We start from the raw sequence: 18,760 nt of genomic DNA, 5'->3' as shown, positions 1-18,760 counted from the left end.
AGGGGACTTGCGGGAAGTGACGAGTGTGTAAACAAGAAGAGAGGAAGTCAGCTAGTGAAGTATCTGTATATAATGTCTGCCGTGTATATATGTTATGTTGAAATGTTCCTCAATTAAAAGGCACTTTAAACGTAAAAGGACTTGTTTCTTCACACCTACCTAGAAGAAGGAACACTCTGAAACCAAGCCACTGACCCCCCTAGGAAGATAGTAGTACAAGGCGCTAAAGCCTGGCAGAACATGCGACGCTATTGATTCCGTACTGTAACGGGCACTTGCCGTTTCTTTGGACTTAGCTCGTACAGAATGGGAAACAGAAGTGTTGGCTACATCATTTCTTTGAGATGAATGATTGTCACACCTCGACTGAAAAGGCTATTTTATTTTCAGACCTTTGTTCTATAAGTGATGTAAGGTCATCTGTTTCTGTGGCCAACGGTTAACGAGGGTGTCATGTGGCCTTTACTTTTCCCCTGTCAGGTACCCATTAGAGCTGGGTGGACTCAGAGACGCCTAAATATCCCGAAATTAAAACCCCCAGTCTTTACCAGGTTTCGAACCCTGGACCCCGGGTTCCGAAGCCCAGTGACACCATTTCATATAGTTAAGAACTGCAATGGGTGTTTAATTTTTAGTACCAAAAAAAAACAACAACAACAGAAAATGATATTATCGATCATGCATAAGTCATCTATTTTAAAGATGAGAAAAATAGAGCACTATTTAAATGTATGTAATGAATTCTAGATCTATGTTTGTTTTAAAACTCACAGCTGGTTCAATGTTTTTTTTTAAACTCACAGCTGGTTCAATGTTTTTTTTAACTCACAGCTGGTTCAATGTTTTTTTAAAACTCACAGCTGGTTCAATGGTTTTTTTAAACTCACAGCTGGTTCAATGGTTTTTTTTAAACTCACAGCTGGTTCAATGTTTTTTTTTAACTTACAGCTGGTTCAATGTTTTTTTTTAAACTCACAGCTGGTTCAATGTTTTTTTTAACTTACAGCTGGTTCAATGTTTTTTTTTAACTTACAGCTGGTTCAATGTTTTTTTTTAACTCACAGCTGGTTCAAAAGCATCATTTTTCAAAGAAAGTATTGAGAAGTCATCTTTCACTATCTTACACAAATGTCCAGGCCTGTGGAATTTCGTAAGTAGCACTTCTGACATTTTGAATAATAATAATAATAATAATAATAATAATAATAATAACGGCAACGAACACCAACATTGAATTTGAAGGCATCGAGGAATTGAACTCCACCTCTATTTATAAATATCTTGGAATAAACCAGAATGCCAAGATAAACCATAAGAAATTAAAAGAGGACTTTCTTTGCAAATATAGGCAAAGAGTTAATAAAATCCTCAACACCAAACTGTCTGGCAGTAATCTCATCACTGCAATTAACAGCTGTGGCGTCCCTGTGCTCCTTTACACGTTCGGTGTGATCAAATGGACTGACACCGACCTACATGACATTGACAGACTCACTAGAAAATTACTAACCAGGTTTCGATGCCTACACCCCAAGTCCTCCACCATAAGGTTATACCTGCCCAGGAAGGATGGGGGTCGTGGATTGCAGAACATCTTCAAATTGTGTAAGATGCAAGTTTTAAAAATACGATCAAAACTGCTCGCCTCCAGCAACAAATTAGTTTCCTTCCTACGGAAATACGACTCCGATGCAACCCCTCTGAACCTACACAATGCTGATGTCAATATCGGTTTGGACGACGTTCATTTGTAACATAATAATAATAATCTTTATTGTTCGTAAGGAAATTTATTTTACTATTTGTCCATTTCTACCTAACAAAGCATTATAACTAGAAAAAGAAACAAAATGTACATTCACACCAGACTCACTCATAATTTACATGTGAAAAGTTGATATATATTTAATAATGTATAAGTGGGCATTTATCAGACATGAAGACTATTTAAAGACTTATTAACACTGAAGGAAGACTAGTACGAAATGGCAATTAGCTGTTTCGTATCTACTGAAGTATTGGGGTTGAAAGCATCCCCAGGGCCCAGACACGTCTGTGTCTAAACATTCGGCTATTCTTAAACAATCTCTGTAGCTAGCAATGTCTCTCAACTAGTCCTGTGTACGCTTAATTCTAATGTGCTAGGTTGATATGGAGATACATTCTTCTTTTTATATGAGCGAAAGAAAGGAGAAAAAAAAAGTAATCAAATTTTTTTGGACAAAAAAAAAGGTTTAATGTAATATGTGACATCATGGTAACATAATGAATAGCAAATGGACTTAGAAAGTATGTTGGTCAAATTTTGTAAGACGATTTGGAACAGATTAAAAATCTTCTGGGGAACATTGATTGATTTTAAGTGTAAATGTGACTACCATATGTCTATCTATCTATCTATCTATCTATCTATCTATCTATCTATCTATCTATCTATCTATCTATCTATCTATCTGTCTGTCTGTCTGTCTGTCTGTCTGTCTGTCTGTCTGTCTGTCTATCTGTCTGTCTGTCTGTCTGTCTGTCTGTCTATCTGTCTGTCTGTCTGTCTGTCTGTCTGTCTGTCTATCTATCTATCTATCTATCTATCTATCTATATATATATATATATCTGTCTGTCTGTCTGTCTATCTATCTATCTATCTATCTATCTATCTATCTATCTATCTATCTATCTATCTATCTATCTATCTATCTATCTATCTATCTATCTATCTATCTATCTATCTATCTATCTATTTGTTATAAGACTCTTTTATAAATGAATTAACATCAAACGAGTTCTGTTTCATAAAGCGTGGTAGAGAGGCTAAGTACGCTTGAACTTGGCTTGGCTACTTATGAAGGGGGCTCGAGATTCGACACCCGACTCGAGCAGAGTTGTGTTTACTGAGCGCCTAAAGGCAGCACAGAAAAACCTTCTCCCAGATACCCCCTCCCCCCCACTGGTCCACTAATGAGATTTGACCATAGCGCTCTGAGCATGCTATTAGCATGAAAGTAAAAAAAAAAGTAACGTTCCTTATTCAGACTTTGTGGTCTATAGGGCAGATGATGTAAAGGTCATCTGTTTCTGTGGCCTACGGTTAATAAGGGTGTCATGTGGCAAGCACAATGACCAACCGTCTTTACTTTTCCCCAACTAACATCAGGTACCTATTAGAGCTGGGTGAACTCAGAGATACCCAAACATGCCTAAATTAATAAGCCCATTTTTTTTTAATCAGGATTCGAACCCGGGACATCCGGTTCGGAAGCCAAGCGCTTAACCGCTCAGCCACCGCGGAAAGTAACGCTATATAAAAACTAAAATTTATTTTATTTTATTTATTATTTAATCTTAATTTAATAAATAAATACCGTAAACACAATTTGTTCCCACAGATCTAAATCTATATATTTATATATAATATATCTAGATTCTCTAGAATGAGCATGGAAATCTCTTAACACTACAAAAGAAAAATGTCGCAAACATTTCGAAAAAGCTGAAACAAGGCGTTGTTTTGTAAAGTAGTTATAAGAAGCAATGTTTTTTTTTAACCCTAACCTATGTAACATATAATTTAATGTTTGAATGTTTAGTAATTGAACATTGAGAAAAGTGCACTCTTAGCTTATAACTATTATTTTGCCATTTTTAGATACATAATCTGTGCAATCAATCTATTTAAATGTACATAATATGGCTAAATATGTGTTACTATTGCGTATAGAACTAGAGCTTTCTAACCGTTATTCAAATTTAAACTGTTAAACTCAACTCTTTTTTGTAGATACGAATAGCAGACTTAGATACATTTTTAAGAAAAAGATCAGATCTCTACACAAAGTTGTTGTGTGTCGAGTTCGGAGGCCTAGCGTTCAACAGTCTTGTTCACGACCCTCCCTCTTTTCAACGGTTCGAACAATTCTTCGAGGATCTGAATGTTCAAGAAATATCAACGGATCTCAAAGTAACGAGATTCGTTCTTTATGTTCAAAAGATCTTATCAAGAACTCGAAAAAGATCGGATAGCTCGACCAGGCCCAAGACTGCCTTGCTCCGGAGCCAGGGGAGCGTCTCGGCCAGATCCCAGATGCTCTCTGAGAACGTGGAGAGCAAGGAGAGAAAGTTTCTGCAGAAGCTGCATGACCTGAGAGAGAAGCAGGTCAAGCGGTCAAGCAAGGACGATGGATCGCTGGTACAGTACTCATCTGATTACACTTATGTGTTTGCCAAAGTGATAGGAGGCAGGGAAGAGTCAACAAGGTTACTGAACAGTAAGTTCCACTTAGAATAGGAACCTATTTGTAGGAGGAACTTCTATCTTAACTTTTTCTTTAATTATTATATTGTTACTGAACAGTAAGTTCCACTTAGAATAGGAACCTATTATGTAGGAGGGACTTCTATCTTAACTTTTTCTTTAGTTATTATATTGTTACTGAACAGTAAGTTCCACTTAGAATAGGAACCTATTTGTAGGAGGGACTTCTATCTTAATTTTTTCTTTAGTTATTATATTGTTACTGAACAGTAAGTTCCACTTAGAATAGGAACCTATTATGTAGGAGGGACTTCTATCTTAACTTTTTCTTTAGTTATTATAGTGTTACTGAAAAGTAAGTTCCATTTAGAATAGGAACCTATTATGTAGGAGGGACTTCTATCTTAACTTTTTCTTTAGTTATTATATTGTTACTGAACAGTAAGTTCCACTTAGAATAGGAACCTATTATATAGGAGGAACTTCTATCTTAACTTTTTCTTTAGTTATTATAGTGTTACTGAAAAGTAAGTTCCATTTAGAATAGGAACCTATCATGTAGGAGGGACTTCTAGTTTAACTTTTTTCTTTAGTTATTACAGTGTTACTGAGAAGTAAGTTCCACTTAGAATAGGAACCTATTTTTAGGAGGGACTTCTAGCTTAACTTTTTCTTTAGTTATTCTATATTATTTTACTAAATGACTTATGATAAAGAATTAAATTAATTTTTAGAGAACTATTTCACTTTACATGTAAGACGGTTTACATCATTTATAGCGTTTACGCACGATGCAGAAACAGGCTAGGGTCAAAACAATCCTTTGTGGAAGACATTTGAACGTTTAAAAAACAGAAAATAATAGAAAATCAAAAACTCAAAACATTTCGCTGAAGGAATTTACTTTTTAAGGGATGTTTTAATTTAAAAAAAAACAAAAAAAAAAACTTTTTTTTTTAAATCTACTTTTTTGAAAGTATAAAGATTTTGAAAAAAGTTGTAAGTAAGTCTTTAATTTAAAAGATTTAATAAAGAAGAAATATAAACTCGATATATCGTAAATTAAAAAAAAAGAATTGCACAAAAAGTTGGACTGAAAGAAAGCAAGATATTTGCTATAAAAATTTAGGAAGTGGGTTGTTTTTCTATTAACTATTAGTAGAAGTATTTGCTGGAAGGAATTTCAAATAAAAAAAATTGCTGAAAAATTAACCGTTTCTATCATAAACGTGCTTAGTTGTTTAAGCCCAAGGTAAGTAATATTTGAATTTTCATATTTTTTCGTAGGGAGAATAGGCGATGGTGAGTCCACTCAGTCATCTAGGGCTTTTGTGTCAATATATATATATATATACAAACATACTCAGCCTCTTTTATGCGTAGTAGTTTCGGTTTGACATGAGATTGCTTGGACAACAGACGAGTGGCCATGTTGGAAGAAAAGGTTTAGATTCCGTTGATAGTGTCGGGTTCCTTTTTATTGCTTGGCTTGGCTCGTTAGGGGGGTTACAATTAAATATTACTATTAATAACAATTACTACTAAACACACTTCAGCTCCAACTATCCCTGGAAATGTAGATAATACTTTAATATCCGATAGAGCCCAAATAATGGCATCAACAAGAATAAGTATTAATACACAACCACCAGTCCAGGAAGCGACCGTCCAACTTTCCTGGACCGGGAACAAGACCTCACAAACTAACACACTCTCTCGCAATTTTAGAGAAGACTAATTCAGTTCATAACAAGTGCAAGACTAGTCACATTTATAACCTGGGAGTACATAGACACATAACTATCATACAAACACATCAAAGTAACATATTCACTCTCGCCATACCGCCCCCTGACAGATAGTAAATCTAGTGGACGTCTGTTATACCTTGACCTAAGATCGAAGCCATCTGGTCGAAATCCTTTATGTGAAAACGTGGTATAGAGATCTGCGAATTGAATGTGAGTCTCTGCAGCTCATTGAGAGCTTTTAAAACAAATAAAACATGTGTCTTTTCTTTTGTTATTATTAAAATGTACAAAAACAACATACAGACAAAATAAGATAAGATAAGAGTCAGACGATGTTTATGTCCTCAGTAAACAGACTCACAACATTTGATGAGCTGAAAGAACACATCAATGATGTCCTACGTACCAATGAGACGGCATTATGCAATCTGCAGTTTTTAATACATAAGGTAATTCTAGTTAGCACGAACAAACAGGCAGACAGACAAACTGTAAAGTTCTAGGGCTTATAGGTAATGTTTCAGCATTCTATAAAAATAAAAATGTACAACTCATATGCAAGAAAGCAGTGGTGTCGACAGGAGCGTTCGAGGGGTGCGGACTGCACTAGGTTACAACCATGAGATGTAAAACCAAAGTTGAATTAATTATTTATTCATAATTATTATTTAAATGAATTTATTATCATTATCATTAGCTGTATTATTAGTATTATTGGTATTTGTATTATAAATTATTTTAGATGTACTTTGTATTAAATGTATTTTGCAAAAGCTGACATTTTAAGTATTGACATTCAAACAATACTCTGCACGTTTAATAATCAAACATAACCTTTATTTTAACCAAACATTACTTTTCCCTTTACTTATCCCTTAGTCTGTTGGATCGTTGGGGCACCATGCAAGATTTGTCGACCATCTTTCTCCATTCCTCTCTGTCTTTTGTCTTAAATAAAACCTTTTTCAATGAAAGGCCCTTCTATTTTTTATGTTGCCTTCCCATAGCTTTCTCTGTCTTCCTCTTCTTCTTTACCTGGTACTGTTACCTTAAGAAAGGTCTTTGCGAGCACCGAAGACCTTGTAATCCGACCATAGATTTTTAGCTTGTTTTTTTACGATAGTTAGCAAGTCATCGTGGGTTCCAATCGCTGCAGTAACCCTGTCTCTAATCTCTTGATTTGTAATGCGGTCTTTAATAGTGATACCTAGGATCCTTCTGTAGCATCTCTATTTCATTGCTAGGATCCTCCTCTGTAGCTCTGCAGCCAGCGCATAAGACTCGCAAGCATATAAGAATGTGGCCATAACCAGGGAGCGCATCAGTCTGACTTTGGTGCCGAGGGCTAAGCCTTTGTCTTTCCATACTGAAAGTGCCGCTGTGGACTGCGTGATTCTGGCCAGTAGTTCAGGTTTCGTTGCTTCATCTGAGACAATAGCTCCATGGTGTTTGAAACTAAGGGTGAAGGTGCGGGAAAACTGCAAAGTATCACAGCAAAGCTAACGACTCATATACCAATAAGAATCATTTAGAAATTAATAAATCTCTTTGCATCTTGTTTAGATTAAAGAATATTATTTGACTATCATGTTATACACCTGATTGGGCTCTGATTCATTCTATGATTTTTTTTTGACAGGCTCTGCCAGAGTTATACAGTAGTGACATGCTGCTTGGCCTTGTCACAATAGCAACGTGTGATGAGCTTGATTTACAAAAGCACGCGCTGAACCTGATAGAGCGTCTTGTTCTTAAAGGGAAGTTGCATGCCCCTGACACGGGCTTTGAATTGCTGGTGAGTTTAATCAAACAAATGTAATCGACTCTGGTTAGTCCGATCAGTTTTTCTGGAACCGAATTCTATTTTTATTAAGCCAATTTATACATTGGGGGTGGTGGTGGTGGTGGTGGCTGAGTGGTTAAGTGTTAGGCTTTCTAACCTGGGGTCCTGGGTTCGAATCTCTGTGAAGACTGGAATCATAAATTTCAGCATTTTTAGGATCTCCCGAGTCCACCCAACTCTAATGGTTACCTGACTTTAGTTGGGAAAAGTAAAGGCGATTGGTCGTTGTGCTGGCCAAATGACACCTTGCTCGTTAACCGTTGGCCATAGAAACTGATGACCTTTACATCATCTGCCCCATAGATCGCAAGGTCTTTGGGCGCCTCTGGGTCCGCCCAGCTCTAATGGGTACCTGATATTAGTTTGGGAAAAGTAAAGGCGGTTGGTCGTTGTCCTGGCCACATGACACCCTCGTTAACCGTAGGCCACAGATACAGATGACCTTTACATCATCTGCCCTATAGACCACAAGGTCTGAAAGGGGAGCTTTACTTTTTTTTAAAATGGAATTATTAAAGCCTACAATGCAAATACAACTCTTTTTTTTTCCTGAAAAAAAAACCACCATTCTGCCGGAATGTCCGCTGTTCGCGTTTGTACCATAGTCGTATAAATATACGTATGTTTATATATATCTTGCCACACTCACTCAATGTTTGTAAAGTCAGCTTTAGAAAATTGTAATTTTTTTTCCCTATGTGGGTGTCACATTTTGATGCGCGTCATCTGATGCGGCCCACTACCCCCCGGTGACGCCACTGATCATTAGTGCCCAATTTCTCAATAGGTTAACATTGAGGTACACGTTCTAATCGGAAATATCGGACAAAAAAAATATAATAATAATAATAATAATAACCTGACGTGAAGAATTAGAAAAACAATATACATTAAAGGGACGACAACCCTTTGAAAAATTTAAATCTAGAATTGCTCCGCTAGATAAAAAGTTGTCTATCTTGAGCCACCAATGACCTGATTAAAAGTAAAACGTGTACTTATATGTCAGAAAAAGTTTTTTTCTCTTCACGTTCCATAAACTGTATTATTCACAGGTCACACTGAAGGTTACTCTTATCGACTCCATTGACCTTATGAGGTAGGTACATACATCACACATGGAACTTAATACAAGTCAATAACATTCAGATATGACCACAACGCATGGGTATATACATTATTAAATTAGTCATATATATTCTTGTGATTGTAAAGAACTGTTATATATTCCCTGGCAATGCCTGTGTCAATATTCTTTGGTGGGAAACAAGCTTCATTATTATTAATAAAGTGAGGAGGGGGGATCCGGCCAAGATCTATTGGTTATCTGTATATTATCGTCCTCTCATGTGACAGAAGTCACAGACATGTACCATAGCGTAAGTGATCATACAACGGTGCGAATATGAAAGGAAAAAATGGAATGGTCTACAAAAATGGATTTAACTCAAAGGGCACTTTTGGTACAGTGTCCAGCTCAGTTATGTTTTTTTTTTCTAGAAATAAAAAGGGGGGGGGGGCGGCATTTTAAATATTTCGCACGCAGGCGGCCACACCCCTTGCGGCGGCCCTGCGTAAGTCACCTAATTTATATATAATTTACTTATAACACGGATTTAATAGTGCATGCAAAGAATTTAAATATAGTTGATCAATAATTAAATGCATTGATCTTGAAATAGTGGGATGTGTTACAGTAAGCATGCGAAATATTAAGTACTAAAATTATTCTGTTCTTTTGCCATTCCCTGTAAGTTTTAAGTCAGAAACGCTATCCTTTCAACTAATGGCGCCCTAAAGATACCAAAAATTAAAAAATCCCAGTCTTTACCGGGATTCAAACACGGGATCCCAGGGTTCGAAAGCTGTACGCGTTACCACTCAGCCACCGCGCCTCCTGTCTGTGACCATGACTATAACTTTTTCCAGACAATCCAAAACCCAAACAAAACTCCAGGAAGAGTTCATCAAGAGAAAGTGCCTTCTGCTGTATTGTGTCCAGATGGAGATTCTGCTGAAATCCCAGAGACTCGAGGACGTTGACCAGCAGACTCTCAAACTAAGGTATGAACGTGATGAAGAGTTTAACTCATATGTCACATATAGATTTACCATCTACACATTATTTTCACCTAGTCTTCCCCCGTTGAGATACATAGAAGGAAACATTCAAGCAGTAAAAGTGTTAATTTTTTTTTCAATGTAAGTGAGTCATGGCCCAAAAGTATAAGTGGGGGGTAGAGGGTAGGGGAGCCTTATTATGACTATTGTTTCACTGGAATTAAAAAAAAGCCAAGAACAAATAATATACAACAACAATTTTTTTAAAGGAATACACGCACGAGTATCGGGAGTATTCGAATCCATAAGAAGTGCCTACTATTAGGCATTATTAGGCTCAGCTTTTTCGCGTCATTTTTTTGGCAGGGAATGAGAAAGATGGACATGTTGGATTTCTATAACTGGTTTTGGGAAATCTTGGACATTTCAACCAAGAGACATTTTGTGATAATTTGGGAACAAAGCAAAGCGAGAAAAGCTCGTACTAGTTATATAAGCGCTCAATGAAAGAGCACTATCTACGACTCAGGTTTGACCAATATATTTTCAGATCAGATCAACCGAAACTTAGTGTTGAAAAGTACATTACGGTCACACAGTCCTTTCTTAATCTACCCGTGGAGGAAGTCAGACAGTTTTTGGAAGATCTGCAATCCCCCAGTTCAAGGAGAGTCAGTGACATCAACAGCCTGATGAGTCAGCGAGACTACAAGCAGTTCTACGTACTTGTGCAGCAGTTTAAGCGAGTAAATATGCCTATATATTAAGTAATTAGAATGTAACAGTCATCCCCAATACCCTCAAAAAAAAAAGGAAATTTAAATTAAATATCAAAATAAACATCTAAAAATGATCAACAATTCCCTAACAAAAACATCAAAAGTTCACAAACAAAAATAATAAGGATCGATAATTAAATACACAAAGAATTCATCAAGAAAAATATTACCGGCTCACTGACTAGAATATATTTTTTGTTCAACGGACTATATGTCTTCGGGTATTTTCGAGCTCAAAACTTATAGAGATGTCTGCAAGCGAGACATGAGAGACACAGACATCAACGAAAGTATGTGGGAAGAAACAGACAAAGACCGGAGTGCTTGGAGACTGTGAGTGCTGGTACGATCCTTAATCAAGAGAAAAAAAAAAGAAAGCTGCCCTATCAGCTAGTCCTGAAACAGATACATACACATGCATGAACAGTGGCAAAGGCTGCCGCTCCAGAATTGGCTTGATTAGCCACACCAGATTCGGCCCCGTCTCTAGACAAAACCAAAAGCAGTGACATATCCATTGTTTTCCGAGATAAAAGGAGCCATATATATATATATAATTTTCGCAATCATTAGAGAGTTTAATGAATCAATGTTCAGGAACATTTTGCGCACCGTTTTGTAAGTCTAGATTTAGAGTTAATCATTAGAATATTATAAACCAGAATAGATTTATACATTCTCTTAACCGGGGGGGGGGGAGGCGGGAATGGACCGAGTTAAAAAAATGTGCTCTACTTTTTATGAAACTTAACATTCAATTATTATTAAGAGTAAAATAATCTGTCTATAAGGTGGATTTACACACACACAAAGAAAAAAGAAACAAACAACATAACATGGCTTTTATATAGTTCTACTTTCATGCTTAAAGCATGCTCAGAGCGCTTTGGTCCAACCTCAGTTGTGGAACAGTGGGGGGGGGGGAGGGGATATCTAGAAGAAGGTTTTTCCGTGCTGCCTTCAGGCGCTCAGTAAACACAACTCTGCCCGAGTCGCGAGTCGGGTGTCGAACCTCGAGCCCCCTTCATAGATAGCCAAGCCAAGCCAAGTTCAAGCGTACTTAGTCTCTCGACCACGCTTCCCACATAACAAAACAAAAACAAAAGCCAAAAAAAAACTATTGATTTTAAAACATATTTTTCATTTCTTCTGTTTATTTCTAATGATTAAAATGTGTGTTCTAGATCTATTATCAGGGCTTTCATGTCTAGTTATATACACTTGGTCACTATTACAGATGTTTACAAGTGGAGGAGATGAAGACATGCAATGCTTGGACTACATAGAAGCTTATTTGACTTACAGGCCGGGTTTAACAGGGCGCAGCCCTCCACCGCTGTGCATCGAGCTCATACAACGAGGCATTTTACAATTTCTTTCGTTCATCTCAAGTTAGTTTTATTTTAAGCATTTCTTTGTCGGGAGTACCCGGTGGGCAAAATATGGAGAGCCATTCGGCTTTTTACCCACCAAATACGCCTGGTATTTAGGTTCTGACCTTTATTCCCTCAACGATAAGTTTTAAAAGTTCCATACACCAGATATGAGTAAAACACAACCGTCTCTATTTAGAAGTCTTATTGGGTAGTCTATAAGATGCAGCAAATAATCTATTTGGGGGGATATTCGAGATTGTCTCGAAAAACTAAACAATGTATTGGATGCTGAATTGAACTGTTGCTAACTGGATTTAAAGAAAACAAAAAAAAAAAAAAACAAGCAATGTTTGTAAAGTCAGCTTTAGAAAATTGTAAAAAAACAACAAAAAAAAACAAAGCTTCTCCAAAGAGGAAGAATTCAAACCTTAAAACTATATCTATCAATAATGTACAAGCTATTCCCCTTATTTGATATCAAATAAAAAAATTAATTATCAATAATTAATTGACTAGTTGACTAATTGAGTATTTTCGTTTATTGATTCATGTTTTGCTAGGTAGAATAAATAATTGTTTACAGTATCAGCTAGATATGTGAGGGAGAAATAGCGATAACAGTTATTGAATGGGACTTAACCCAACAAATTTAGCCATATAGGTGAACACTGGCATTCCCTTGTCGGTATTAAACACAATAATTGATTACCAGTAATTTAGTTACTTCTTTTTTTATTGAAACGTGTCTTGTACATGCCGATAAACAGCATAATTCAGAATTGATTCTAGAATGGGTGTGGGAGAAATAACGTGTACGCACTTTTTACCAGACAGACAGACAGAGAGACGGAGTGAGTTGATTTAAGCTTTCTAAAAAGAATTGAGCTCTAATTTCAACAAGAGGCCTATCCCATTGCCTGGTTGTTCATCTTGGTATTACCGCTATTTAGCTGCCCATTTTTTTTTTCGATAAGTAAGTCCTAGTGTGCATACATACTGTATCCTTCATTACATTGTGTTAAAAGTGATATAGTTTGCAATTGTGACTTTGCATTGCTTTTCATTAAATGCATAAAATATCATTTACCTTAAAAAAACATAGATTAGAATTATTTATTTATTTTGTGCATCGAAATGATCAAACACAACCACCGATGATATAGATACAAAAACAACAACAAGCAAAACAAGAAAAACATTAGAAAATACATTTATAAAAAGACAAAAAAGACAACACCTCCATTGTGTTTCTCACAATTAAGATGAAATATTTGTAAAAAAAAATTTAAAATAGAATTAACCCAAATTGGGTATCGAACGCATAATGTGGACATTGTTAGCTTATTGATCGAATGATTCTACCAATTAGACAATACAATACCAACTAGAAATCAATTATTTATTGGTACCTTTATTATACTTAGAAATCTTAAAATCTAGTCTAGATCTAGATCTACTTCTAGATCTAGATCTACTTCTAGATCTAGAATCTAGACGTAATCTATATTAGATTTACTTAAAAAAAATATAACCATTGCCTAGAAAATCTATCAATAAACTATCAATAAAGCAACCTTAAATTTCATAAACAACTCTTGTTTTTTTTTCCATGAATAATTCCATTGATATAGACATAGGTCTTCATTGGCTTAGCTAGGGTGGGGGGAGGGGAGGGGGGAGGATTTGAAAGCCCCAGCTTGAGGGGGGCCCCTAACGAGTTTTTTTTTTACATTAAATATTAAAATATTACGCAAAATACAGGGGCCCTTAAAGAGGTCAATCCCCTCCCGGACCTGCTAACGATTTAAAGTACTTAGCTACGCCCCTGTAGGCCTTTAAATCAGACTTAGAAGATGAGGCACCAAATTGCCCTGAACATGAATTTATTAAACCCTTGAATCAATAATATCTTAACTTTCGGACATTCCTGGACGCGAGAGTCCTTTCAAAACCCATGTTGGTTCTAGGTCCAGCACTGGCATGAAATTCTAACTTGATCAGAGGTAGTGTAGAAAAAAAAACCCAACTATTTATACTTTTTCCCCCATGTACAAGTATATTTGTTCAATGCTAGTCATGTATTGATGTATTTACGTTTCAATTTTCAGAGGAAAGTGTAAAACAGAGCATTGCAGTTTTGTGCAGGAAAACATTGAGAATTATTTCCCTTTTAAAGCACAAGAACAATTTGAGCGAGGTACAGTGGTAGAATGGTACTTGCATAAATTAGTTATGAAAACTTAAGACTATGATTGCTATGTTTACACTGTATAATTGATAGCATATAAAAATGATAATGTCTTCGATTCCGAATATTCAGGATGTTTCACCTAACTACGTAAACCCAGATGGGACGTGTATATATCTTTACGAATCTTAAGCATATATTTTGAACGGAGCAGTAATAAAGTGGACAATTTTTTTTCTGTGTGAGTAAATGCACTAAAGTTGTGAAACATCAAATTGAATGTTTGTAAGAAACTGATGATTAGATCAATTTTGTAGATTTCCATTTGCATGTCCAGATATGTAGAACGCAATAGTTGCACTGCAAACAGAAGATCATTTGAAAGACTCGCAATTCTAAAGCATTACAAGAAATAAAAGAATGATAAATTATGAAGTTTCATAAGATAAATCAAAGAGGAATTGATTTTTAAAAAATGTTGCTTCTGTATTGATTACGTGTTTCTTAAAAAATAATGTAAAAACTACTTCTTTGTTCATAACAAATTTAAAAATCCCCAAGGTCCCCCACTTGAGGGGGGTCCCCAATGAGTGCTTCAATTTTTTACATTAAATATTACGCCATTATATTATGTCATGATGTCAAGTATCAAAATGCAGGGGCCCCTAAAGAGGTTAAGCCCCCTGGCCTTCAAATCCCTAGCTACGCAACTGGATTGAAGCATTAGGTTTGGGATCTGGAGTCGTATGCAATAATCGTAATTTCCTCTATCCCATGTCAGCCGTTTCATTTGGCTAGATAGTGTAGCAGAAAATACGGAGACCTGTACACTGTATAATCACCATGAAAATCTAGTCAATGGGATTTCACTTCACAGATTTCCAGGTCCCTCAACAGCTTGATGTTTTATCCCAATGACGTGATCCGTCAACAGATTATCGATTTCTTTGAAAATGACAAGGACCTTAAAGAGTCAGTGGAGCAGCGCAGCGTACACTTCCTACAAGAAATGTTTCCGACACTGAGCCTTGATCCAGAGGACGTCGACAAGGTCAATCATAACTGCTAATCATAAATATATATTACTATGTATCATTTTGTGGTGGCAGAAGTGAAGATTTTACGAATAATGCCTGAATTAAAATAAAAAAGCTAAGCAGACAGACAGACAGACAGACACAGACAGACAGACAGACAGACACAGACAGACGGACAGACAGACGGACAGACAGACACAGACAGACAGACAGCCAGATGTACATTCAGCTTAATTAAGATATCATTCAATATTTCTTTTATAGGACTATCTGGTGTATTCTCTACGCACAATATACACTGCACTATATACTTGTTCTTATACGTAATTCTAAAAAGATTTTAAAAAGTTAAAATTATAACATCTTTTTATAACACAATCACTTAGTTCACTCCTTCATGGAGGGTGGTCGCTTATCTCGAATACTGCTCTAACGATTTTCCAAGAAATTTGATAGTTGATATATGTTGCCGATTTATGCGATAACAGTAAATTTAAAGTTGCTTCAATTTTAATAAAGTTTATAACCGTTGCTTATATTTTAACGTTAATCTAATAGAGATGACATCTACATTCTAGACTAGTCTAGATCTTGGGGGGCTCTACACAAGAACTTTAGGTCTAGTGTTACACCTAGATATCCATATAATGAATGTACCAATCGCATAAGCATGTCTTCCGCTTCGGAAAATGCAAACGTTTAACTTTAAGGCAATTAAGCAGCTGACGTAGTCACGGGTTCGATACCATAATTGCTGAAAAAAAAATTTAAACTATAGTTTTTAATTTAAAAAAAAATTATATTTGAAGTTTTATGATGGAGGTATTGTCTTAAAAAATAGAAATTTTAAAATATTTTTCTTGTTATCATGCTAAATAAGGACACTCTTAAAACTCATATAAAAATCAATAATAATTTAAAGAATACAGAACACTAACAATAGTACACTACTTGCAGGCTTCTTCGTTGTCTGTGAAAAGCTGGTTTAAGCTGCCAGGTCACTTCATTGATAAGCCCATCAAGCTCTTCGTCCACAAACCCTCAAGAAACGATCACTACCGAAACAACAAAACGGACTTTGTAGCCTACAAAGATTTGATGAAACTGCGTAACATAAAGATGCTGCGCAATTTGCAACATGAAAATGTGGTGACCTTGTACGCATATAATATTGACAGCATTCCAGAATTCTTCGTCATTGAGAAGCACTGGGAAAAACAGTGCAAGAACCTGCAGGTAAGAAGGGAATTAACCGTAGAATAATTTAGGAGGTGTGTGTTGGTTCCAATTAGTTTATTACATTTCTTACTTGCATCTATTTATGTAACACCTTTGTGGTGACTTTTGTTATCTCCGGTATTTTCAAATTTTCTTGCTTCCTAATGTAAGTTTTGGAGATTTCCGTATAATGCACGCTGAATTAAATATCTGAAACATTTCTTGACAGCAAGGTCAGCCAAACGTGGTTTACAGCTCGTTTACACATCTTATATTAACTCTTTCTGTGTGTAGTCTCTTGCGTGTTATTTAGTTCACATTTCCTTCTAGGATAACACATTTGCACACTTTTTTATTGTCTCGGACAGTTGTGTTGATTGTGTTTGTATGTTGTATGGTGGATGGCACTCGATAGAACAAACTGTATTTTGCGAACCCTAGTGAACCGCGAGGTCTGAATAGGTGAACCACGAACAACTGGAATAATTAACTAGTAGGCCACCATGTGAATTAATCTCTCTAAAATAAATAAGCAAAGTGTTCCGTATATAGTCAGAATGTGTGAAGTGTTCCGTTAAGTTTGGTAAACACTGGTCTAGGATAACACACGAATCACTAAAAAAAAAGTGACCAATTAGTTAAGTCGTAATTAATTAATTATGTTTTATAAAGTAAATTTCTGGAATTTTAAGAGCGCCTTTGAGTCCACCCAGCTGTAATGGGTACCTGACAAAAGTTGGGGAAAAGTAAGTAAAGGCGGTTGGTCGTTGTGCTGACCACACCACAACCTCAATAAAAAATGTAAACCATGGGCCACAGAAACAGAAAATTGTTTACCATCTCCCCTCTAGATCACAAGGTCTAAAATGAAACTTCTACAAAGTAATTGTACGTTTAGTCAATACAAGCTAGACTGTCGTTCGGACTTATCGATGGTCACTTTGATGCTAAATGAAAAAAAAATTATTATAAATTCAAAATGATTTAAAATTACTTTTTTTTTAATCCTTGTATAGCATTACTTGGTGAACCGAAGACTGACCAAAAGATGGTGTTCTGTAATAACTTTGAACAAGTTTGTGTGTGAGGCTGGTGCTGCCGTTGAATTCTGCCACTCAAGGAATATAATTCTAAGGGACATCACTGCAGCCAGTTTTATAGTCACAAAAGACAACTCTGTAAAGTTGTGTAGATTCTACTTGGCCATGGACCTGGGAACAAAAGCTGAAATACAAGACGGTAAAGTTTTCATTTTTTTTTAAAAGACACATCTTTATACAAAAATAGATTTGAACTCATAACGAACGCTTAAGATATCTGAAGTTTTGCTGATGTTACAGACTATGCCTAGAATCCTTATGAAATACAGCCCCCACTTTTTGACTCTACCAAAATGACCCAACTATCTAAAAAAGAAAAGCATAAATTTCTGAAAAGAAATTAGATTAAAAAAAATGTTTTCTGGTCTAGTACAGATGTATTGTGACAAAGTGCAACACGATTACATATAGACTGTTTTCATTATATGCTTCAACAAAGCCGCAATGTGCAATGGTCCAATTCATGATGGGCTGTGAAAAGGAAAGAAAAATTGTTATAAGAATTCTAAATGCGGTACGTGACGTTTTGGCGCCGCCGTTTTGGCGATGGGACGTTTTGGCGCGAGCCGTTTTGGCGATTGGACGTTTTGGCGCGAGCCGTTTTGGCGACGCCTTTTGGCCCCGCCGTTTTGGCGATGGGACGTTTTGGCGCGAGCCGTTTTGGCGACGGGACGTTTTGGCGCGAAATATCATTTTACGATTATTTAATAAGCACGTAGCTTTTATAACAATGTTTATTTCACTCTACCATAATATTGTATGTATAGTGTGAATTCTAACACCGTTCAGCGAATTGTTTTTTTTAATTATAAAGGTTTTGCTTATTTCATGAATATAGGCCTATAATAAGTCAGATTCCTGAATGGAAATGACATGCTAATGCTATATGTTCTGCTAATCGCACTGAATGACATTTTTGGATTTCTTTCCAAAAGATTTTTTTTATTTGACATTAGTGTAACTAGCTAAGTGTCACACTTTAATATAACAAAAACCATGTTAAAATCTAAAACTTTTTTGAAAATAAAAGCGTGCCTCTTAATAAACACACATACACAAGCCAAAATGTTTATGAAAGAAAATGATGTGAAAAACAAACAAACATTTACATTTAGTACGTGAAAAATATGTCTTAACACAAACACTCATGCAAAACA

General features: G+C 36.0%; 1 protein-coding gene across 2 annotated transcripts in view; it reads left to right on the top strand.

Moving 5' to 3' along the window:
* LOC106056617 (uncharacterized) overlaps positions 1 to 18,760 on the top strand; it is a 38,315-nt gene that overhangs the window by 4,338 nt on the left and 15,217 nt on the right. The window contains exons 2-13 of one of the 2 annotated variants that reach the window (XM_056015266.1): positions 1,065 to 1,150; positions 3,777 to 4,263; positions 6,350 to 6,450; positions 7,641 to 7,796; positions 8,900 to 8,943; positions 9,774 to 9,908; positions 10,456 to 10,651; positions 11,922 to 12,075; positions 14,169 to 14,257; positions 15,126 to 15,299; positions 16,243 to 16,521; positions 17,520 to 17,742. In XM_056015266.1, the coding sequence (XP_055871241.1) occupies positions 1,065 to 1,150; positions 3,777 to 4,263; positions 6,350 to 6,450; positions 7,641 to 7,796; positions 8,900 to 8,943; positions 9,774 to 9,908; positions 10,456 to 10,651; positions 11,922 to 12,075; positions 14,169 to 14,257; positions 15,126 to 15,299; positions 16,243 to 16,521; positions 17,520 to 17,742 (2,124 nt within the window). The remainder of the gene's footprint in view (positions 1 to 1,064; positions 1,151 to 3,776; positions 4,264 to 6,349; positions 6,451 to 7,640; positions 7,797 to 8,899; positions 8,944 to 9,773; positions 9,909 to 10,455; positions 10,652 to 11,921; positions 12,076 to 14,168; positions 14,258 to 15,125; positions 15,300 to 16,242; positions 16,522 to 17,519; positions 17,743 to 18,760) is intronic. The other variant, XM_056015267.1, reaches the window with a different exon arrangement.

The sequence above is a fragment of the Biomphalaria glabrata genome, chromosome 17 (genome assembly GCF_947242115.1).
Source record: "Biomphalaria glabrata chromosome 17, xgBioGlab47.1, whole genome shotgun sequence".
NCBI lineage: Eukaryota > Metazoa > Mollusca > Gastropoda > Planorbidae > Biomphalaria > Biomphalaria glabrata.
Note: the sequence above shows the minus strand (reverse complement) of the source record. Positions and strands in the feature narration are given on the sequence as shown.